The 23,429-nt window shown below is 46.5% G+C and overlaps 1 protein-coding gene and 1 non-coding gene across 2 annotated transcripts; one reads left to right on the top strand and one right to left on the bottom strand.

Moving 5' to 3' along the window:
- The first annotated feature begins 1,550 nt into the window (after positions 1 to 1,550).
- LOC144175357 (uncharacterized) lies at positions 1,551 to 3,207 on the top strand. Its single transcript, XM_077704438.1, has 3 exons — positions 1,551 to 1,587; positions 2,153 to 2,338; positions 2,883 to 3,207. The coding sequence occupies exons 1-3, from the start codon at positions 1,551 to 1,553 to the stop codon at positions 3,086 to 3,088; spliced, it is 429 nt and encodes a 142-aa protein (XP_077560564.1). The 3' UTR covers positions 3,089 to 3,207.
- A 13,433-nt stretch (positions 3,208 to 16,640) lies between these two features.
- Positions 16,641 to 16,711, bottom strand: Trnag-gcc (transfer RNA glycine (anticodon GCC)). Its single transcript has one exon. It is a non-coding gene; the product is annotated as a tRNA-Gly (tRNA).
- Positions 16,712 to 23,429: the final 6,718 nt, after the last annotated feature.

The raw sequence follows: 23,429 nt of genomic DNA, 5'->3' as shown, positions 1-23,429 counted from the left end.
TGGTGTATTACGGCTACATGCGGTGTTGTTTGAGGCAGTTCATTAAAGGTCATTGGGCTATCGTTGATATCAGACATCTTATGTTGCCCATAAACATGTTTCCCCAGCAATGCTTTTCCGCGTAGTGGCTCGGTGTATAGCGCTGTATAGGAGGCTGTGGATTTATGGAGGCATTATTGTGAGTCCCTAAAACCTTCATGGTACTGTACAACGCTTCTCATAATTCCACCGAAAAATGTTGTCTCAGCAAAACATCCGTGTATGGCAGATAAGCATATTTTAAAATTTAAGCTTACGTATTACAACCAGGTCCCGGGCGCCTTCAGAGCGAGCCTTTGTCAGAGATGTAACATCTTACGCCATCAAAGGCCCTCCCTTGCTCTCATCTGTCATAACCTGTCGTAGGACATCTCCTTCATTGTGACCCACGCCGATCTCTTTGACTCGGGCAAGATAAACCTATTCGCAAGCTAATGTGAAAAACAGAACAAAAAAGCCCGGGCCATCTTCACTAACGTGAAATCTTGGTAGCGGTGTAGCATGCAGCGTATAAGTGTATGATACGGTTTCGATGATGCGGTTTAGATGTATGCTGAGGTTTCGAAATTATGATGAAGTCTATAATGGTGTTTTGATTTTGAGCACTCGGTATCTTAGGCCTTGGCACTTTTGCCCACGGAAATTGTACCGTTGGAAGTTGGAGGTATACAGCTTTGCTGTAAACGTCTCGTGTCTTTTAAGCGCGAAGCATTGTAGCGCGAGGCGTTGGAATCGAGTGTCCCAGTGTTTTAGTACCTTGACTACATGAGACGTCTGCCGCCCGAGCCCCTAAGGGGCCTCACCCCTAAGGAGGTAGAGTGTAGGGCCTTAAAGGTTTACACATCCCTTGCTGTCACCGAAAAAGGTTGTCTCCGCAAAGCATTTGGGAATAGTGGTGAAGCCGAACTTTGAAATGCTAGGTTTATATAGTTTTAGTAAGGCTACGTGGGGATTTTGTGGATGTTCTTAAAAGACCCCAAATCCTTCCTACTTTGGTGTTTTTATTACTTCTATAACGTCTCAAAAGGCCGTCTTACCAATTCATGTTTGTATAGCAAAACTGACCTTAGAGAGGCTTGGTGTCTATCAGAGCGGCTTATGGATATTTTGGACAGTTCGAATTGTATTTATTAAGTTCGTATTAAAGCCACTATTCGTCGTAATACGCCAGATGTGAGTACACAAACAACGCAGCGTGATTCTAGGATTCCTCTCATGGGAGCAACGGATCAAGTCATCCCTCAGTTTTCATGGGTTCTTCGCAACCTGGTTTTTAGGCTCGCGGCTTTAAAATTTGCTCACTAAATATTGTATATGCTCGCTTGTAAGAAAATAATCCCAATTCGATATTGTAGTGATTTCTTTCGCTTACTTGTTAGTACCTGCGTGAACGTGGCGGGCGTAGCAAGCGTTATAGGCACTTGTAAAGAGTATTGCTTTCCTATTCGTTTGTAATATCGATGTTACAAAGTAGTGATCTACTGGGTTTTCCCTAACAATGCCTGAGAGAAATGCCTATCTTGGAGTTCTGCGGAGGAATCAATGCTGGTATGCTTTAAATCGCCATCATCATTATGGATTCTCATGGCAGCTGGCGATTTGATTAGGAACTAATTTAAGTGTACTCTGCCGAACTTCCAATAAACGCTATCTGTCTTTCCTTCGCGTCCCGAAGGGCTAAGAAAGCTATAGTTACCGCCAGCACGGAGCGACACTGCGTGATTTGCTCGTCGCAGCAGACGTGCCTTCCGTTTCTGCTTTGCTTTTGTGGCTTTATTTTTAGAGTGGCCGTCGAATGCGTTCATTGCTGCAACTGGAGGAAAACCAGCCAATAGCCACTTCATTGCTGACGTAATGACGTAATTCCAGGTGTCGAAAAAAGCCGAGACCCGGAAAGAGAGAAAGCTTTTGAGCAAGTTTCAAAGTTGTCTGATGAGCATAGGGCAGTAATTTTTAGCTGCAGTACTTTGCGACCCCCCAATCTAAGTACTGGATGTGTTCGTTGACTACATTCTGCAAGCATTTAAGATTTCTAAACCAGTGGAAAAAAGCGTAGCAGGGTCCCTTTAAATCGTTGGTTCAGGAGAAACGCTTCTCTTCTACTCTGGTGCAGAGGCTCCCGCCGAATGTCTGGAGCCGGTCCTTTCCTCCAAGTGCACGGACGAAGATCTCGTTTTCCGCGAGCACTCGTTCTTCTTTGAGGAGGGCAACTGCACCAGGTACACGGGAGCCAAGTGCCTCTACGGCCCCAATCGGTTCACCACGGCGGAGCAATGCAAGCAGGCCTGCCTCGTAACAGGTAAGCCTTACAAGCTTTGCTCTCCTTAGCACATTATTGTCATCATCATCAGCCTGTTTGTTCACAGCAGGACAAACGGCTGTCTTCCGATCATTTCTACATTGAGTCGTTGAAGCCCACAATTTGAGAGCCATTTCCTTCCTACGGAAATCGGCTCTCACGCAACGTGATCCGCTTCGGAGGGAGGTCGCAGATGCGCTCGCTCAGAGCTTCGCCGCTGCGGTACCACGTGACGATGTGAGGGATTAACCGCTGCTTCACCGATGCTTGGTCGCTCAATCTCGCCATGGGCAGCACGCCGGCGTGTGTGCGCGTCAGCGCAAGCGACAGACTGAATCCAATTATTAAGCAGCCTACCGTTTAAACATGGTTTGCATGGTGTTTGCAAAACCAATCCGAAAAGAGCAGGCTCGTGATAATTAGGTTTACAGGTGTAAGCCAGACCAGACTAGATCTGTTTCAACCAGAAAGTTTTTTCCCGCGCTTTTACTTTTTTTTAACAACTTCATCGCGGTGTCGTACTGGCACCCTTTCTTGACCGCAGGCGATCCTTCCTGCCGTGTTCCACGTTTCCTCGGGGCGTGCCGGTCCAGCCAGAAGCGCTTTGGCTTCCACTACGACCATTCGCTGTCCGCTTGCATACCCTGGCGAACGGCCTGTCTGGCCGGGCCCAACCGCCACGAGTCACTCGCCGCATGCGCTGACACCTGCGAGAAAAACTTCTTCAAGAGGCTCGCCGGCGCATTCTAGGCGGAACGACCACTCGGCGCTGGTGGCTGCTGAAAAGGAGGGCAATCGAAGAATACTTCGACGAGACTAAATTTTGCGCGCTTTCACCCGGCGTTTTTTCAATATTACTTAATTTGACTTAGCGAATAACTCCTTCGAAGATGTTTTTTTACCGGCAACTTGGGATTCCGTGTTACTGAGTCTATGCACTCTAATCTCGACGCTCACGGGAAGGAAGAAATTGCCATGACGATTTTTGTATCATCGAAGATCAGTCCATTTGCTTTACAGTATACACTGTCCAATGTCTGTATCTTGGTCGAAATAAAGATCGCTGTAAAAGAAACAGTGTTATTTGCTGTAGAACTCAATCTAGTGGCACCGTCAGGTGCTTCAAAATAGCACTCTAGTCTGAAACTTGAAATAATTTCTTAGCATCCTACTCCGACCATGAAAGCGGAAAGTTTTCCCTTTTAGACGCGCTATCGCTCACTGGAATTGCTTCAGGTGGTTCCTTTTATTAAGGAGAAAGCTTCATATCTCTATGTTTCATAGAACGCGTGAGGCACAGAAAACCGGGGCGCGCAGAGGGAAAGGGAAACATCGCAGGAGGAAGGTTCCTAGAAAGCGCGACGGAGCGTGCGTGGAGAGAAGCCACTGCCGCGCGTGCAACACGCGCCGCCTTGAGAGTTTAACGCACCAGCGGGCTGAACAATGGGTTCATGGAGGTGGCCAGCCAGCGAGCGAGTCAGCGGAACGAGCTTCCGAGGGTGCTGTCCAGGGATCTGGCGAAATGGTTACGTGCGGGACCACATATTTCACCATGCAGTTGAACAGCAGATAAACATGAGGTCAAACTAGGCTTCCGCCTTCACATGCTTCTAGTTCTTACTAGAACTTCTAGTTCTATGCATCCTCCACGATGTTTTTATCTATTATTATATGAGGCTTTCTCAAAACCACCGTATCCGTTCAAATGGGCGAGAGAAGCCTCCGGAATCACGCCTGGGCAGTGAGGGTGTAACTTCAGTGGCCGGGTGCAGGCACGCAGGTGTCCTGTATTCCCGCTCGGTTGATCATACCTCCTCCCTTCTCACCTGTCCGGGCAGCTGTGTCAGGTCACAGCGCCTGCGCAGCAGAAACGTGACGTCATGTGGTCGGTCGCAGGCGCGTGGGTTGGTGTGTATGCGCATGACGCCCCGTGGCGAACGTGGCGTGGCGATCTTTAGTGCTCATGTCGGAACGCTGGGCATCCATGCTTACACATCCATAGCGCCGTTTAATCTTTTTCTAAATATAACGGATGACGATGTCAAGCTGCTAAAACGTCGCTGCAACGAAGCGATAACGTGCAAGTCGCTTTCACCGCTTCCGTCGTTTTGGTGCGTCAGTCGTTCCGTTTGGGTGGGAGTGTCATTCCTGTTTCTTCGTCCGGGAAGGAGAGATAGACTCGGCTTTGAACGTTTGAAGCGGAACAAGTGTTGGCACCGTCATGAAATGGCAACACAGAATGCACACCCTCCCATATTTTTAATAATATCACGGGAGCGATGTCCTATCGGCATATCAGCGCCTTATCACGGTGTCCACCGGCGAAGTAGGTGAGAGTACGCGCACGCGCGAAAACCCCTCTTATTTGTGAGCATCGTGTGCTACGATGTTTCCTTGAGAGCGACACAGCCGCTGCCACGGTATCGGCGTCCCTTTGTTTACTAGAAACCGCAGTTTATTTGAAGCACACGCACATCTCCAATGTGCGTTCGATTTTTCTTTCGTATCACTTGCGCGACACGTGCGTCAGGAATGTTACACTGCTTAGCCCGTGCGAAACGACCTCCGAAAGTAAGAGCAACAAGGGTGCGCTGCTTTAAGAAGAACAGCGTAAGAGATGACAGTCATACAGCATATAGTTGTATGCGCGTGCGCGTACCCTCGCCTATTTCGCCGTTAAACACCGTGATAAGGCTCTGACATTTTTAAATACGTGGGCGCTCACGTAAAAACCCTCGGTTCTACCCATTAGGCTGCGGAGGACCAACAGGGGAGGTCTTTTAGCAGTTGCTCGAAACAAAAGAACAATCAATAGAAACAATAGAATAGAATAGAAGCAATCGAAGTGAACCAATACATTGCGCTGCGTGCCCACAGGAAGTGGCGGCTTGTACCCACAGGGCAACAAAATCTCGCTTCCCAGCCACGTGACCGTCGCTCTTAATGGCGACGTCAGGGAGATACACACACCCGCGTTCGCGGCCAACGGAAATTTTGCTGTGCGATTTCTGTCTGCACGCTGCCCAATGGAATTTGGCAGGTTCTGGCCACGGGGAAATATGGAGGCTGCCTTTGTAACAGCGGAGCTGTTGTTGCTGGCCGTAAGTTCGCCGTTTCAGGAGGAAATACCAAGAAAATTGCGCGCGTTCGTCAGCGCGTGCCTCGTGGCGACCACCTGAGTACCCGCCTCGGGCACTGGCTTTAGGGAAAAAAAAAAAAAAAAAAACTCCACCCCTGTTTTCAAACGCTACCGCACATGTAAAAACAAAAATTCCAGCGTAAATACTAAAGTTGAAAATACACCTTGCTTGGGAGAGGTCACGGCCACCGCCGCATTCTCTAGAAGCCATTGTGGATAATTGGAGACATGGCTACGCCGGGGTTACTCCTTCCCAGGACGAGTTGCAGATCCCGCCACCGCTGCCTCGAGTCGATGACGAAGAGCTGGTGGAAGTCTACAATGCTGAGGATGACTTTGCATCCACCACTCGCCGCGAAGAAGACGACGACCTCTTCGATGAATGTGAAGACGATTGCTAGCACCGCAACTTTGCAAATAAACGATGATACTGAAACTTAACTGTGTGTACGGCGATGCTTACCTACAACAACTTCGCCTTTCAATTCTTGCGCGTGAGTGCAAGATTCTCTGAAATTTTAGCCAACTGAGCATAGTGATGCATAACTGATCACCAAGCATTCATGTGCAGCTTTCCCGCTCATGGCAGTGCTTTATAACAGTGATTACTCTATAGTTATTCAGCTAAATGTAAAGTATTTTCGCGCAGCTAATGTTAGGGGTGAAAACGTCCTTTGTGAGCAGTTTCAAGCCCTGAACGTTGGGCGTCCAAGTTCCAGAGCCATGGAAACTATCCGATACGAATGCACGGGCAGTAAGATTTGCAATGAATTACACAAAAAATATTGAGAATCCTGGAAAATCCTTCTGCACATTTCATCTTCACGTGAACTTCTTGCTGTATGCCAGATATCACTTTCCCGAAGTGGTTTTGCTAGGTTCCGCCGAGGTCGTAATTTTGAGCGAGACAGCTGGGTATGAAAAATTGAGAAGTTATGCCATTTCATGAAAGAGGGTCGCCAGCGAGGCTGTGTGGAAACGCCACAATTCTCCGACTCCCAATTACCACTTTACAGAGGGGAGAAAACAATACCCCCAACTGTGTGCGTGTACCTGTTGTGCCGACAAGTGACAGGATATTAATCTTCACCATGTTCTCGCAGCCACAAAATAAAGCGGACCAAGCGAGCGGCCCACAAGAACTATGGGCTAGACACTTCCCAGCCCAGCGCCTGTTGTCGAGACAGCTGAGGGCGCATGCGGGTCCTTCGATAATCAGCGGATATCAGTTTTCGGGATTTCGGCCGAAAAGCTTCGTTTGTCTCAAAAGTTGCACTCGACGGCACGCTCCGTCGCAGCGTGCGGCATTCACTGAAGCTGCAGCACCGTGCAGCTCCCAAGTATGTGCGTCAGGGACTCGTTTGAATTTGTATTCAGTCTCTGCAAAGTACCTCACACGTAACGCCATTCATCTGCACAAAAATTCGGAATTCGGGGAGTTAACGAACTTAATTTTTTTTTTATAGCGAAGATGAAGATCACCATCATTACCATCACCGATCCAATTCATTTCGCATCCACGGTGGCGACTTCTTGTAATTTTTTTTAGTGTTAATATATGCTGTATCACTTTTTTATTCCTGTCAATATGGCCCTCTCCTCTCTAACGCCTTGCAGCCATGATAGTAAATAAATGGAATGAAATGAAGTAACGGGCAGAAGGAAATTTTAAAACCGGGAAAGACAAGAAATTATAAATAGGAAATAAGAAAAATAAACTAACGAAATCAAAAAATCTATGTTATGCACCGCTATCACTGGACGGAGGCAAAAATAAAAAGCTCTGAAGAAACAAACCGAAAGGGAAAAAAATTAATAAAAATTCAGCGACCCGTAGCGCCCTGCATACAAATAGGTAAGCATAATTGACGAAGCTACCACGTTCAATCGTTGTAATATTGTAAATAACTGTGCAATATCTGGACGGAGGCAAAAATAAAAAGCTCTGAAGAAACAAACCGAAAGGGAAAAAAATTAATAAAAATTCACCGACCCGTAGCGCCCTGCATACAAATCGGTAAGCATAATTGACGAAGCTACCACGTTCAATCGTTGTAATATTGTAAATAACTGTGCAATATTTGGCAAAGGAAACAAACTTAGAAATCAGTAAAGCAACCCGCCGCGGTGGCTCAGTGGCCATGGCGTTGTGCTGCTGATCACAAGGACGCGGGTTCGATTCCCGGCCACGGCGGCCGCTTTTTTGATGAAGGCGAAAAGCAAGAATGCCCGTGTGTTCGAGATTTCGGCGCACGTTAAGATCCCCAGGTGGTCAAAATTAAGCCGGAGTCCTCCACTACGGCGAACCTAATCGCCTGCGTTGCGTCGGCGCGTTAAAACCTACAATCAATCAGAATGAAGTAAAGCGGCGCAGCAATGCTCGATGTTATCGCTTTTTTTTTTTTTTTTTTTGTTGCATACTGACCAACGTCAACCATTCAGTCATAGAAGTTTTATCGTCGAGTTGCTCCAACGCCAATCTATTGTAGAGCCAACAAAATGATAAGAACCGAGCTTCTTACGCACATATTACCTCGAAGCTGAACACAGACCTTTACAGGCTTCGGCACGTGCCAGAGGCTGCCGGCTGCTACAAAGAATCGTGCAGCTCGCTCCGGCGTGCGGTACAAGCTATCGCCGGGTGTATTATTGCACATAAACTAGGCGCTGCCATCGAAATCAAGAAAAGCTCCCACCTCCCCTCGCGGGAACCCCTGTGTAGATGCGACGCGTAGGGGGTTCACGTTGTAGCGAATTGGGCAGCGGAGGAACGGCGCTGGAACGATGGAGCGGAGCGGCGCAGGCACCGCGTTTTATAGCGCGCATAACGGTGAGGGGACGCGCCGGCGCCAGTGCGTCTGCCGCGGCTATGACGCAACGCAATCCAACACAATCCACTTTAATCCAATCCAATCCAAATCCAATCCAAGCCAAGCCAAGCCAAGCCAATTCATTCGAATCCAATCCAATGCCCCTCGCGAGAGAGTGTTCGCTATCGGAGAGGAGAGGGGGTGAGCGGCGGAGAGCGCAGCTCACGCGGCGAGGAGAATGGGGGAGGGGCGGACGCCGACACTGATCTCCACCAGAGTTGCTGGATGGCGCTTCGAGCTCTCCGGCGCACGGCCGCCGGAAGTTCGAGCGCTCCTCCCGGAAGTCGGGCCGTTCCAGCATAGCGCATGCTACGCATGGGCTGGTTTCGCACGCATTTCGCCAAAAATGCCTGCTTGTAGCGCCGTAAACTGCACAAGCAGACCAGAGCAGTCGTCTGGAAAGACGTTCTACTTGGAAGTATTACAATATTCTGAACGACGTGCGTGATACGCAGCGAAACGCAAATGTCATATCAGTGTCGTTTTTAAGCTGGGGCTCTTGTTACGCAGATTCCCTCGCTCTAAGCCGGATTTATACCGGCGTTGGGTGGCAAACTTATACCCTAGTTACACGGTGAAAGTAACCGCAGTTAAGTTTAACCGTGGTTACTAAACTTTAACCGCGGTTATCGTCAACTGCGGTTTTGGATGTTGCACGCGAAATTGCAAGTTTGGTAACCGCAGTCACTTGATTATGAGCGCAACAAAAATAAATTACCACACTTTTAACTTCACGATAAAAAAAGAGAACCAGTGTAGACAAAAAGAAATATCGTCAAAGCATTCGCTTCTGACACAAACGCAACGCACTCGTGGGCGGCGAGAAGAGGGGCTTCCCCAACAGCTCGCAACCGGCTTGGTTTGCTTAGGTCTGTTCGGTGTTGGGAACTTTCATCTTAGCATCGCGGTAGATATTTGACCACCGCTATCTCTACAACTGCAAATTACAATCCATAGCACAATTTTTCACCGCACTAACATTCATTTTCTCGAATGCGGAAGTTCTTTTCCGCGATCAGATTGATTTCGAAGAGCGGCGATGCGATAAGCTGTTGCTGCCGTGGTCTGGGACGGTTCGGGCCGCAAGCAGTGCCGTGCGGGCAGGCGCGCCGGCGTGTTTACAGGCACGGCCGACGCGCGCGCCGATCGTTTCCGTGTGCTGAAAACGCTTCAAGATTGCCTGCTATATCCATTTCTGGCGGACGACGCGCGGAATTTACAAATTTAGCACGGCGTTTGTCTTAGTTGATCGGGCGGATCGGGAAACGAGCCGCTGCTGACGGGCAGTCGCGCTGATTGCGAGAGCGATGCAAAGAACGTAAGCGCGTCTTGGGGACATGTAGCTTTTGGGCGCCCGCTATTTGAGAACCTTTGTCTCTTCCGAACGCCAGGTGATTTTTTTTTTTTTTGCCTCCGTTGATGCACCGCAAATTGCGTCCGAACTGAATTGTGCGATTTTGAGCACTGCGGCTGCAGAAAGTGCGGTTAGCGTGACCGAACTGAGGTGCCAAGCTCAGTTTGCGCTAACCATGGTTAGCGACGTAACCGCAGTTTCGTCTGTCGTGTAACGCAGCAAACTGCGGGTTTTGTCTAACCGCGGTTTGCTTAACCGTGGTTAACTGTGCCCGTGTAACTAGCTCTCCATCCCCAGGCAGCAGGCTCTGCAGTGACCACTTTACTGACAACTGTTTCGACAGAACGGGCGCACGAACTCGGCTACAGCCTGTCGCCGTGCTCACGTTGTTTTCTTTCTAGCATAAATCCCTAGCATAAATTTCTAGCATAAATCCCGTTACAGCTGCGTCGTCTCTCAAACCAAGACCCAAGTGACATTTTCGTTCTCCTTTGCAATTAAATTCTGCTTCATATTAACGTCGCATATTTCGGTTATAGCATATGTTGCGGTCTGAACGCAATGTGTATAGCCAAAATGCAATAAAGTGAGAACAAAATGCCAAAATCCGCCAATCGGGACGCTTATGAGCGGTTGAAAAGCATAGCAGACGCCCGACTTCCGGGACGAGCCGTTGAACTTCCGGTGGCCGTGCTCGCGCCGGGCCGCGACAGCGGCGAAGCGCCATCCAGCAACTAAGTGGAGATCAGTGGACGCCGACAACAACGCCGACGCCGGATGCAGGGACAAGGCGAGTGAATGATATGCAGTCGCATCTAGAATTGACCTGCAGAGACTGACTTACGAAGGTCCCGCATGTGCACTAATCTAGCTCAACACCAGGCGCTGGCCCCGAAGGTGTCGCACGGATAGTTTTCGCGCACCACTCGCTTGATCCGCCTTATTTTGTGGCCGTCGTATACATATCCCGGAAATCGCCCGAAGTTGACAGGGATAGCTTCGTGCAGGCGCACTTCATTCCGATTATAGTTGGCGCGGACTTCAATGTAGACGTTTCAACACCGGTCAAAATGCGGAACACCCACTTAATGTTGGAAGAGTTTCTACTAGAGAAGCCGTCATTCCTAACATGGTGCGTATAGTCTTTATTAATTTTGGGCCGATTCCCTACTACTGAATGTTGGGTAGGTGGGAATGTGGAAGTCTTTTTATTTACGAACCGACACGGAAATTGATCTTGATTCGCTAAAAATAAAATTTTCAGAATGACCAGACGGTGCTTACGATTATTAGTGTTAGCTAATCTTGTAAATAATTTAACTCGTTAGTTTTTCAATACCTTTAGTTCACCTACGGCAGTATTATTTTCAAGCGAAGGTTCGCTGGAAAGATTCGTAGATGCAGTTTTGTCAGGTGGATGAAATACAAAGACTGTAGGAACCTACCATAACACGGCAAAGTGCCGGTAAACATTTGTGCAGCAAGTTACTGTTCCTAAGCCTTTTTCGTATGTCACGTTGCACTTCTACAATGCGCTGCTTGTATATCATGAACTTCCTGTGGGCATTCATAGGTAAGCATGCCAAGTAGTGCTTCTAACGACACAAACGTCCTCTGTCAATTCTCCCTCTTTTCGGATTAGCCACATGTACAATAATTAAGAATGACTTTTGAGCTATTCGTGCGGCTAATATTTAGGTATATCACTGGCGAATGTGAGCATATCACAGGCCTAAGAGCTGGTGAGATACACGTTCTTGCCCAGAACCTGTATTTGTATCCTTTAGGTAGTAAGAACTTCACTTTTAGGGCGTCGTTGGCGGAACGTTTTCTAGAACTTCAACTCGCTAGGCTCCGCTGTTTTGGTAGCACGCCAAAATTCTACAAAACTTGGCTTTATTAGAGCTAACATTGTTACGGCGGAGACTGTCACAAACGCTGCAATTTTTTACGCATTTAAGCAGCCATCTGACGCAAAATAAATTAACTTTGGGCACATAAGAACCGCGAGGCATTTGTGAAAACCTGTTTATACAGATTAACTTCGACGAGAGGAACTTTTTTTTTTTAAATTTGGGAATGAATCACGGAACCCCTTTGAACGTTCAAAGTTTTTGGCTGGTTAAGGGATAAATTTGAAGACATCGTGCCGTTCATTTTTAAACATTTCTAGGAGCTTTGTTTAAAACAATTTGGTTAAATAAACAATTCAGGGAAGCTTGCACTCACGTGTAAGACTTGAATTGCAGACTTTGTTGTTGGTGGGCATTGCCGGACACATAGTTAGGTTTAAGTATCATTGTTTATTTGCATAGTTGTGGCGCTGTATAGTAATCGTCGTCATATGCATCGAAGATGTCGTCGTCGACTTCACGGCGAGGGGTGGATGCAAAGTCATCCTCGACATTGTGGACTTCCACCAGCTTTCCGTCATCGACTCGAGGTAGCGGTGGCGGCATCTGCAAGCCGTGTCGGAAGGATTGACACACTTGTAGCCATGTCTTCAATTATGTACAGTCAAACCCGGCTATAACGACCCGGATAGAGCGAATTATGCTATATATCGAACAAAAATATTTCAGTGACGGAAATACATGGGAAACATATTCCTTATAACGAAGTTCACATCCGATATATCGGACTCTGGGCGCCTAGAATGGCCACCGAAATGCATGATCTCGGAGCGGCGATTGAGATGTGGATTGGTCGCGACCACGAAGGAAGAGCCGCGACTGAGACATTGCCCCTCGCACGGAGCGACGTGACGCCCAATGCTTTCCGTAACTGTTTCCGACGCGCGGGACTCGCGACGGAACCCTCCCTGTCAGCGAGTCCGGACCAAGGCAGCAGGATCGGTCAACTGTGGGAAGAGCTCGCCAGCGTTCCCGATGATGTCGCGAGTGAAATCCGTCCGACGTCTATAACGAAGCGCTTTCGGCAGTCGATGTGTTCCGCCAATGCTTCTTAGATTTTTGAGGACGCGGACTCGAGCTGGTGCAAACAATGTTTCATGTAGAGAATGCTATGCTAGTTGAAGCCGCCAAAACAAAAGTGAAAACAAAAATCACCGCTTTGTTTTTTTGCAAAGTGGGCAGTTAAGGCGGAAAGTAGCTTTATTACTTGCAATAAATGGATTATTTTGGTGTGGTAATGGCTACTGTACTGTGTTCGTTTCTGCATACGCGGATGGCGGAGTTGGTGGGGGGGGGGAGCTCCCGCGGATTGCTAACTCGTAACAATAAGCTCGTTATAGGCGGGTTCGGCTATATCGAACTATTGGATATATCGAACTAATCGCGGTGCATATTGCAGTTCGTTATAAACGGGTTTGACTGTATAATGGCTTCCAGAGAATGCGGCGGCGGCGGTGACCTCTCCCAAGGAGGGGGTCTTTAGGGCGCTGCCATGCGCGACAACTCTTCTACGGTACCTAGCGCATGCGCACACGAGGACGAACGAACGAGGGGGGTTCGCTATGACGTGTCATTCTCGTTCCGAGCAAGTGTTGCCACGATCATTGAGATTACTAGTAAGTATACTAGAGCGGAAAGTGCGCCTGGTAATTCATGTCCGCGTGGGGAGATTATTTCGTTATGGGAAGACCACAGCTGCTCGCTTGGCATGTCTATTGGATTCTAAAGCGTCTTCGTGGGTATGGTGTCTTCACTGTGCATTCCTAGGTAGCTTCTCCAGCCGAAATGGCCGAAGCTCGCTTCGCTGCTCTCACTTCGTTTGTCTCACTTCACTTGGAAACCCAAAATTCGCTCCATTTGTTGATGCCAAAACACCTAGGCTTCATTGTAAGCAAGTGCGAGGACTAGTGCCGGCGAGAGACCATCAGTATATATTTACACAAGTACAAGCTCGCAATTTAAAACCGTTAGTGTGTGGTAAGGAGAGTGCGCTTCCCGGTTCTTTTTTGCAGTAGCCGTAAATGAGTTAACAGCACCCGGACGTCTTGATTGAGCGGGAAATTTGCCGCCGCGAAAGTTGTAGCGGACGGTCTGTTACGGAAACGCGAACGAAAACACATCGAAGGCGATGTTCTCATAGTTACAGGCATAAAACCTTTCTGAGCTTTTCAAATAATTTATTATTTTAAATGTTCGCAAATTAGTTTCTCCCAAAGTTTTACGATATTGTTAACTACCAGCTTCTTCTTAAGAATATTAGCATAACCGCTCTGGCAGACTTTCAGTAAAAAAAAACACGCTTTATTGTTAGCTTTTACGCTTTAAAACAGGGTATTTCATTTTATAATTATATAATTACACCCTTTTCCTTGCGTTCTTGGGGCATTTTATGTAAATTTATGGCCCCTAAAACGTTTCATTCCTAACCAATGATAAAGCTAAGGCGAGCGCACGGTGTAATGACGGCCCATGACGACACGGATGGCTTTATGTGAGCCGCATAGAATTGCACCAGATTCATTTCTAGTGTATACAGAAAGAAATTCTGTGATCCGGATTACTGGGAACGCGGGAGTGTTCTTTTTTTGCTAAAGCCACTGCGCAAGCCGGGGAGTCGGTGGTCGCGGCGAGGCACGCGCTCACTAGCGCTTGGAATTTTCTTGGTATTCTTTTCGGCCATACCGAACTTACGATTTGTACAGCCATTCCACTTACGACTTGTACAACCGTTCCGCTGTTTAAAAAAAATCTTACAATCATGAAGTTCGTTTTCACAGATGTGTATAATGACAACGTATGCATGAGTGACAATATAGAAGGAGATCCCAGAGACAGGGGCTGAAAGGGGACCTCGTGTGAGAACGCATAGACAATGGTACATGAAATATTGGCAGTAGATCAAGTAAATCAACAAAATTAGAACATAGACAAGAGCAACAGAAGACAGGCAGCTGCATATTGACAATAAAACGTGCCAATGTGGTCACGACTGTAGAAAAAATTCAAGAAGACCCCTTTTAAATACATGCAACGACGACGAGAGTTTAACGTTAGTTGGCAGGGAATTCCAAAACACGATAGCGGCAAAGTGGGCAGCTTGTTTTCTATAATTACAGTGTGCAATAGGTAATAGAAATTTATTATTAGACGCAAACCTAGTGAAATTTAAGTTAAGACTTGACCGAGTGAAAACATTCAGTGGTACCATGTTATGTAATGACTTTAACAACAAGATTGTCAGGTTATATTTGAATAATTCCATGATAAATATATACTCAACTGCCGAAGCAGGGAAGAAGCACGGGTGCAGAGTGGGCTAAAAGTTAATATGCAAATGACCTAATTTTGGATATGTTGCAATGGCATCAAATGAGTGGGGTATGTGTTACCCCATGAAGATTAGCAGCACGTAAAATGGCTATGAATAAAAGCAGAGTAAAGGGAAAGTTAAGTAGATATACTGAAAAATTGGCGTGCTTTGAGTAACATCCTGATGCCATGAGCAGCTTTTGCCCTTAAATATTAAATGTGCTGCGTATATTTTAAATGACTCTCAAGAACAACTCCAAGAAACATGCATTGGTTAACTACTTGAATTGTATGATTTTTAATACTTATTATTGGTTCATGTGTAAGGTGCCGTTAACTCGAATGGAAGATCATGAACATTGTTTTAGATGCGTTGATATGCAAACAGTTTTGGCTAAACCATAGCAAAATGTTGTTAAAGTCAGGGGTAAGTTTTTTTTCAGGGAATCAAGGCATTTGACAGAAACTAATATTATGGTATCGTCGGCGTAAAAGAAGGGTTCGTAGTTGGAAACACAATTAGGCTGGTCATTGATATATCAACAAGAGGGAAGGACCAAGTATTGAGCACTGGGACATGCCTTTGTTTGTGGTTTTAAATTTTGAAGGATATTGTGAAACACAGACTGCTTGTCTTCCATCAGATAAGTAGCTTTGAATAAGGGACAGAGCAGGTCCTACAACGCCTATTGCAGTCAGTTTATGAAACATAATGCCGTATATTATCGAATCTAAAGCTTTTGTTAGATCAATGAAGAGGGCTCCATCATAATTTTTGGCATTGAGCGCATATTTAATTTTGTTAGTGAAAGACAGTAAAGCAAGATTAATGGAGTGACAGGCGCGGAAGCCGAAATGATGTTTAGATATGGTGTTGAACTTTGATAAGTACTTGTTTAAACGCCGAACAATGCATTTTTCGATTATTTTTCTAAAACACGGCAGAATGGAAATTGGTCTTTCATTGGAGATTAAGGTTCGAACTCCTCTTTTTAAATACCGGTGTGGCTTTGGCTCTTTTTATTTGGGTAGGAAATACCCATGTTTTGAAAACAAGATAAATAATGTGAGCACGTGGTTCAGCTATCTGGTGAACTATCCATTTAATGTGGCAAGGGTTAATGTGGTCCAGGCCTGCGCTTGTAATTTTAGACTCTTTTATGGTATTGATAACTCCGTCCGGGCTAGTTGGAAGTAGAAAAAAACGACTTAAAGGAACGTTGGTGGTGCTGCTCAAGAATTACTGGCGAGCATGGTATATTAAGCAATCCCTAAAGCAAGTAATGGGTTAATAAACACTAGGAAAGCTTTGAAAACACGTTTAATCCACCCGCCGCGGTGGCTCAGTGGCTAAGGCGTTGTGCTGCTGAGCACGACGTCGCGGGTTTGATTCCCGGCCGCGGCGGCCGCTTTTCTGATGGAGGCGAAAAGAAAAATGCCCGTGTGTACGAGATTTCGGCGCACGTTAAAGATCCCCAGGTGGTCAAAATTAATCCGGAGCCCTCCACTACGGCGCGCCTCATCGCCTTCGTTGCGTCGGCGCGTTAAACGCTACAATCAATCAAAACACGTTTAATCCAGGTCTCACTCATTCTCAGAGTTATTACAGCAGAAAGAACGATCTCCGATGACATAAAGAATTTTCACACATCCAAATCAGGTGAAGCTGATGGATATACTTAAGTCAAAAAAAAAAAAAAAGAAAAAAAAAAAAACGTGCGTCGGCCGGGAATCGAACCCGGGCCACCCGCGTGGCAGGCGAGTATTCTACCACTGAACCACCGACGCCAGCTGTCACAACCGACGAAGCAATACAGGCAATTTCTTAACGGCCGTATAAATGTAGGTCACGCGCCCCTCTCAAGGTACGCCTCCCTACTGTTTCCCCCCGAGGTTCATGAAGCATCTTAATATCACGCGCTCCTTAAGTAAATCTTCTGGAATGTTCGAAAGGAGAACGTCAGTAGAGAGATATGACTGTGGCGAAACGGGGTGGAACGGGGCCAAACTTGACGGAAATATTTCAGGAGACAATCTTTAAGAGCAAACGGTTTTATAGTCTTTTTTCTAGTGAGAGGAGACATTGAGCCCTGTTCTGACTTCTAATTCACATGCAAATTTATTATTATTTTGTTATTTTTAAATATTATTGTGGCTATTTGCCGTGGGCAACAAGTAGATGAAGCAAAGAATTTTCAGGATTTGGAAAACGTAAACCTTCGCTTTTTAACTCAGAACGCTACAGGGTAATCGTTGGTGTTCGCGTTTTATTTAAATAGCGTTTTCTTTTCTAAAAATGATTTCGTATTTTAAAGTGGTTAGCGGGCCTGGTGTTTGAATTTTGTATTGCATGACATTTGTATAACATTTGTATAACTGTAAAGGACGTACGAGGCAGGCGTGCATAATTAATTGAAGCTATCCCGCGGTGATAATGCCTTATTCACTGCATCACCATCATCATCACCATCACCATCATCATCATCATCGCTAGCCTACTCAGGTCCACTGCAGGACTAGAGTGAACTAGTTCACTCTAGCAGGACGAAGGCCTCTCCCATCGACCTCCAACCGCTCCTCTCCCGCGCCGCTCGAGTCCATTCTTTGCATCCGAAATTGCTTATTTCGCGTTTAAAAATGGCGTGGAAGGCGGCCCTAAGAAAGGAACAGACGACCTCAGTCCCGTCTGCCGTGGTATTTTTCGACGCTAAAATGTACCATTAGCCATTGGCCTTCCCCTTTTTCTAGGCCTCTCTCGGTATCCACTATGTCACCTTGGTAGCCCTCTGGTTGTCATTTCGAGTGACTACGTGGACAGGCCAAGTCCATTTCTTTTCTTTATTCGAACTATGATATATTCTGCTGTAGCTGGTTTTCTTACCCAAGGAGCTCGTTTTCTCTCCTTTAACGTCATTCGGGGAATAGGCTAGAGAAATTGATTGATTCATGGTGGGGTTTAACGCGCCGACGCAACGCAGGCGATGAGGCGCGCCGTAGTGGAGGGCTCCAGATTAATTTTGACCACCTGGGGATCTTTGACGTGCGCCGAAATCGCACACGAACGGGCGTTTTCGCTTTTCGCCTCCATCAGAAAAGCGGCCGCTGCGGCCGAGATGCTAGAGACACGACAATGAAGGGTTCAAAAGCAGTTCTCAGGCGAGGTTAAGTTCTTTACACCGAATTTATTCTCCTCGAAACCCTCCTAAACTCCTTTAACATCCAAAGCTCTTTAGTCAACACGTACGTCCAGTCTCTAAATTAGGTGGCCTTGAAATACCCGAGCTGTTACTGCTCTGCACACGCAACGTACATTAAAAACTCGTACCAATAATTGTTCCTTCTTTCTCGAGTCCTTCAACGTTCCGGCATTCTTTTTGTGCTGATGTGAGGTTCTACAGGCTACGTATCCGAAATTGACCGGCTTCCCTTTGAAGTTGCAGGAGTGAAGTCGCTGAATATTGCCTTTATGGTAAATAATAGCTACAAACGTAAAGATGAATAAAAGCGTCTGTTGCGGTGAGCCAGTCACTGGGTCCCGTTTTGTGTTGGTGATAACTAAGCTGCTACAGTGCTTTCATTCACGAAGGAAAAAGCGAAAGCATTTTCCTGCCGTTCATTTATAAATAACGAGGGAAAGAACAAAGACAATTGGTTTGTTGTTATTCCTCTCGGGAGAGCGAAAAAAAAAGGATATTTCGTATGCATACTAAAGAGTATTTAGTATGCCAACTGAGAAGCTTTGTGCGAATGCTCAGCCCATTTAAAAGCTCATAACAGAAACAAAAGTTGCGCAAACTTCATAATACTTATCCGAGCTGGCCTACTCGCGTTACAAACGAAGGCCGAGGAGGCCTTGGCTGCCTCATACGTCGTATCTCGAAAGCTGTGAACAATGATACGGAGCTGTAAGTAGCATAACACTTGCAATCCGCTTATTTAGGGCGTGACGAGTAAGCCGTCTTTACGGGGGTTATTTTTAAGGAAGCTTCCTTAAACGGGAGCACTGTAAGCCTTGGCTCGGTCGCCTTACAAAACGACTCGCAGGTCTCTACTTCTGGTGTTCTAGAGCTACTGCAACGTTACTTGAGGTCTGCAAATGGAGCCGTTAGTTGCAGCGACGGGCGTCCGGATAGGCTAGTTAGTGCCTGCACTCAGCTACCTGTTTCTTTATATCCACCTACGAGGCATACATCTGGCGCAGACTGAAAACCGGCTCCTACTATAACTACATATCATCACCCACATATCCCCCTCCCTCTACAATCACCTATGCCAACACTGTGTCCTCACCCTCACCCCCTACCACTTAGCCTTCTCTTGCCCACATAAACCCCACCCTCCACGAAACCTTACCATCGAGCAATGGGAGACCACGCTGAACAAATCATCGCTGGAGCAACAGTAAGCCCTCGTGACTAGAGGCCTGTAAGCAGCGCGGGCTCGCGACCCCCTGGACTAAGGAGGCGGCACTCACACTCCTACCATCAAACTTACGTCAAATAATGTTATGACTACTACTATGAACTAGATTTTGTATGATCGCCTAGAGGGGATGGACATGGCGAAAGTTCTTAAGTTCACCTATGACTACCTACTCCTGCTTCGTATACCGACGGAATTACAACGAGAATTTCGCATTGTTTTGGGAACGTTTAGTACCACTTGTTGTAACGCCTGACGTGCCACATGATTCTTGCATAAGTTTTTTTAGGTTTGAATATTAAATAGGCCCCTGGACATGCCTGCTTGTAACCTTTGCTGCCAAATGTTTCGGCCCATTCCAAGCTTGTGAACTAAGTATTGGTAAGAGCCTGTTAAACGAGCGCTTCAAACAAGTCGTACTTGCAATGCTAGGGCTCCATTTTCAAAATCAAACGGAGCGCTAGCATTGGCAGGGTAGCCCTCGCACGGGCTCATGGCCAGGTTGTGCTATTTTTTAAAGCAGTTCCATTGTGTATAGGCATGCAAAACAACTGGCGCGAGAAATGACTAAAGAAGCAGCAATTCAAAAAGAAAAAAAAACTGCACAGCGTCCAGTTCGCACTGCAGACTACACTCTTAGCGTGGCACGAAGTATTAACTTATCTTACAATTTAAAGCAAAAAAAGGGAGCACAGAGAGGTCTTCGCTGCCTTCCTCCGTATTTACAGCTACAGAGTAACTTTCATCTCAATAAAATTTGAGCAAAATGTGTTGAGCTGCGTCGGCAGGGAATCGAACCCGGGCCACCCCCGTGGCAGGCGAGTTTCTACCACTGAACCTTCGACTTTTTTTTCTTTATTGCCTGCTTGGTGACAACACAAAACGCACTGCCCAGTACACAAATTAGTTGATCCAGCCACCAGGCGGCTGAAGGGGGTGGCTTAAAACCTCTTGAACTGCGCTAGAAGATCCAGAATGGGTAACCACTCAGGTTCTTCCGGCATGACTTTATACACTTTTCTTATATAAGCAACGCTTTCAATGAAATACTCTCGCACTGTGCGAGCATCTACTTCGGCACTTTGAACTGCCATGCGAGTTTTCCACAAGAATGCAGACTAAGACCCATGAACATATCATAGGGCACGCCTCCGTAATTGTTTACAGGCAAAAAGCGAATGCCATAAGGCGTTAATGGTAAGTCTTTTTTCATGGTTCCTTGGAGGATGTCCCAGTAAAACACCGCAACCCAACAGTCCAGGAAGATGTGCTCATTTGTTTCCAGCTTTTTGCATAATCGACAGTTAAGTGCCCGTGGGTGTGCGTATAGTCCTTTTTCCTGCAGCCAGGGTTTTACCGGTAGCGTGCCGATATGAAGTTTAAAGAAGAAACATTTAACGGATGAAGCCGACGGGCTGAAGGCTAACGGAACCTCGCACAGAGCGTGTTTTTCTAAGCTGATATCTAGGTCACAGGCATTTGTACGGGTTGGGGGGCTAAACTGTTTCCTGCTGCACTGAATTCCCTAATTTATGGTTATTTCACAAAAAGCGCCGATTCCGGAAAATTGCATGCCACGAATTTACGCGGAAGTTGTTGACCAACTGCAAAGGTCAGTTGCTATCCTTATTGCTCATACACGCAGCTTTTGGGTGCTTTTCGCCAATATAAGTGCAGGAAGGCTGGAATTGTTTTGTTCGTTTCAGCCTTTCCTTACTCTGCTTTATTACTTTTGTGCGGGACGCAATCCTAACAATACTTTTCATGTCGTGGTCGGGGACATTTTTAGAGCAAAGCTTTCTACCTCTACCAGCCAGCGGTTGTTTCGTGGCGTGCGGGACAAGAAACTCTCCTCTACGCTGCTTCGGACGGGGAGGGCGGTTTTCACTCACGGATCACAGTGTAGGTGGCGCGACGAATTACCCAGCGTTCCCCGCGCGCTCATGCTGGCGGGCGCATCGGCGCGACCCGGCTTTGTCGTCTGCTTTAGCGACTGTTGTTTTAAGCCTGTTTAGCCTTCGCGTCCATTGCGTGCTTCCTTCGCACGGCTTGATTAAATTGTTCGACAGCACTTGCTGGGTAATCCGGACATGACGGAATGAAGTGGTCGTACTGCACAGATACGTTAAATATTGGTTTGCAGGGCGGGAAAACAAGATGTAGAGGCTACATACCGACATCTGGCCGCTATGGAAACAGTACCTTTTGCGCACTGCTTGCAACGAATGGGGCTCCGTCCTCTAAATTGGTGTATACTAATTCGGTTGTGTTTTAACAGGTATTAAAATCAGGCGAAAAGATCAACTGATTCTGATAAATAGCCATTGTAAGAGATCCCTTAGCTTTCTAGCACTTCTCAAATTTAGTAAAGTAACCACTTTAAATCGGTATAAATGGGAATCACTATAAGATCACATGGCGAATTGTTTCGGTGTCCGCGCTTGGGTCGCTCGGTGGTGTAGCCCCGAGCTAGCACATCAGGATGGCTAGGTTCCGATGCTTGACCCTTAGAATGACGCTCCTCGCCGTATTTTTTTTTTTTTTTCTGCCGACGCGCGCCCGGGCTACATCGGTGGCGTCCGCCGCTCTAGCCCGGCTGCGACCGACGCTTCTGCTTTCGGGACGCCGCCCCTGCGAATTCTACGCAACGGCAGGCAGTATCTCTGGTTTCACTCTTTGTAGAGCCGTGTGTGTGAATTCAAGTTGCGTCGCATGGGCTAATGCTGTGGGTGTCGTTTACAGCTTTCCTTTCCAACCACCTTCACAGCCTAGATTGGAGCTATTTTTTTTATTTTTATACAGTGTAGCCCGGTTATAACGAAGTAAGCGGGAATCTGAAATTTCTTCGCTATAACCGCTTTTTCGCTATATCTGGACTATTATAAGACCGCTATAATTGGGACGGGAAATCAAGATCACTTCGTTATAACCGCTATATCGCTGTAAGTGGGTTCGTTATAAATGGGCTACACTGTACCTATATGCTGGCACATCAACACCAGAAACGTCTCCAAGTAGTTATAAATATTTCCTTCTACAGGAATACAATTTGTTATTATTTATTTATTGTATCATTGTCATGACGCAACCCAAATAAATGCCTTGGCCTCGAGGATGAGAGAATTGCGATTTTTTTAGCGGAAATCTGCGGCGCTAATATGCAATGCAACAACTGAGAAGGGGATAACACGGGAAAACAATTTGGCTCCACTTGCACTCCTTACCAGTCGGTACGTTAATAGGGACGCGACGCGTCCGTTCATTTTGTCAGGTGCCCACATTGAAGATGCTACACATTATTCCTAGATGGTGGGCCTGCAGTAAATTGTAAAAGAAAACTGGTTGTGATTGCAATGGCTACGAGATATTGAGTGCATGAATACCGTTCCTTCAAAACCAGCGATAAAATTTAAAAACTATTTTTGTTCATCTTGAACGATTTGTTTCGTAGCCAGAACTTTTAGTTGAATACAAGTGACTGTATACGTTTAGACAGGGTGGCATTCTAGTACAAACAGTTGGCCGCATTATTGTCACGCATGCATACAACGTAAAAGCAAAAATAGGAATATATCGTTACTGCGAGTTTTAATATTTTCTCTTGACAGTGGGCGGCGGCGCTGACCAGCTCCGACCCCTGCTCCCAGCTTCGGCTGGTGAATAGGGCACGGAAGGCCGGCTACAGCCAGGGAGTCCTGGACTGAGGACACCCCTCACTGGTCCGGAGTGACTGCGCTCAACGGATGGGACAAATAAAGTTTTTTCCTCCTCCTCCCTTCAAAAGATTACAAATTCTAATGATGTTTTCAGAATATTCCCGCATGTCGCATGATCAATATTCATACATTTTTATGATAAATCTCTATCCGGTCATAAAATGTGTATTCATACTTTGCTTAAGGGCATATGGAGCGTTCTTTCTTTAAGCTCTTTCTTGCTTTTCGGTTTGGTTACTTGAATGGTGAGTGGAAAGTTTATATTAACAGTTAGATATTCAGAAAGAATTGCACACGACACTCTCCTTTTTATTGTCTGGTTTAGTGCTTCCAGTTGGAATAGCATGGCAGGGGAGCCCAATTTCCAA

Source organism: Haemaphysalis longicornis, unplaced genomic scaffold (assembly GCF_048455015.1).
Source record: "Haemaphysalis longicornis isolate Haplotype H1 unplaced genomic scaffold, Haemaphysalis longicornis Haplotype H1 scaffold_3, whole genome shotgun sequence".
Lineage (NCBI taxonomy): Eukaryota > Metazoa > Arthropoda > Arachnida > Ixodida > Ixodidae > Haemaphysalis > Haemaphysalis longicornis.
The sequence above is the reverse complement of the archived record's forward strand: the minus strand, read 5'-3'. Positions and strand labels throughout refer to the sequence as shown.

What these genes read in the sequence shown, in the direction of transcription:
- LOC144175357 (XM_077704438.1), top strand. Translation starts at nt 1,551, where the DNA reads ATGCCTATCTTGGAGTTCTGCGGAGGAATCAATGCTG. An exon ending in CTGCGGAGGAATCAATGCTG is followed by an intron (nt 1,588 to 2,152) that starts GTATGCTTTAAA and finishes ACTCTGGTGCAG; the next exon opens with AGGCTCCCGCCGAATGTCTG. An exon ending in GCAGGCCTGCCTCGTAACAG is followed by an intron (nt 2,339 to 2,882) that starts GTAAGCCTTACA and finishes TCTTGACCGCAG; the next exon opens with GCGATCCTTCCTGCCGTGTT.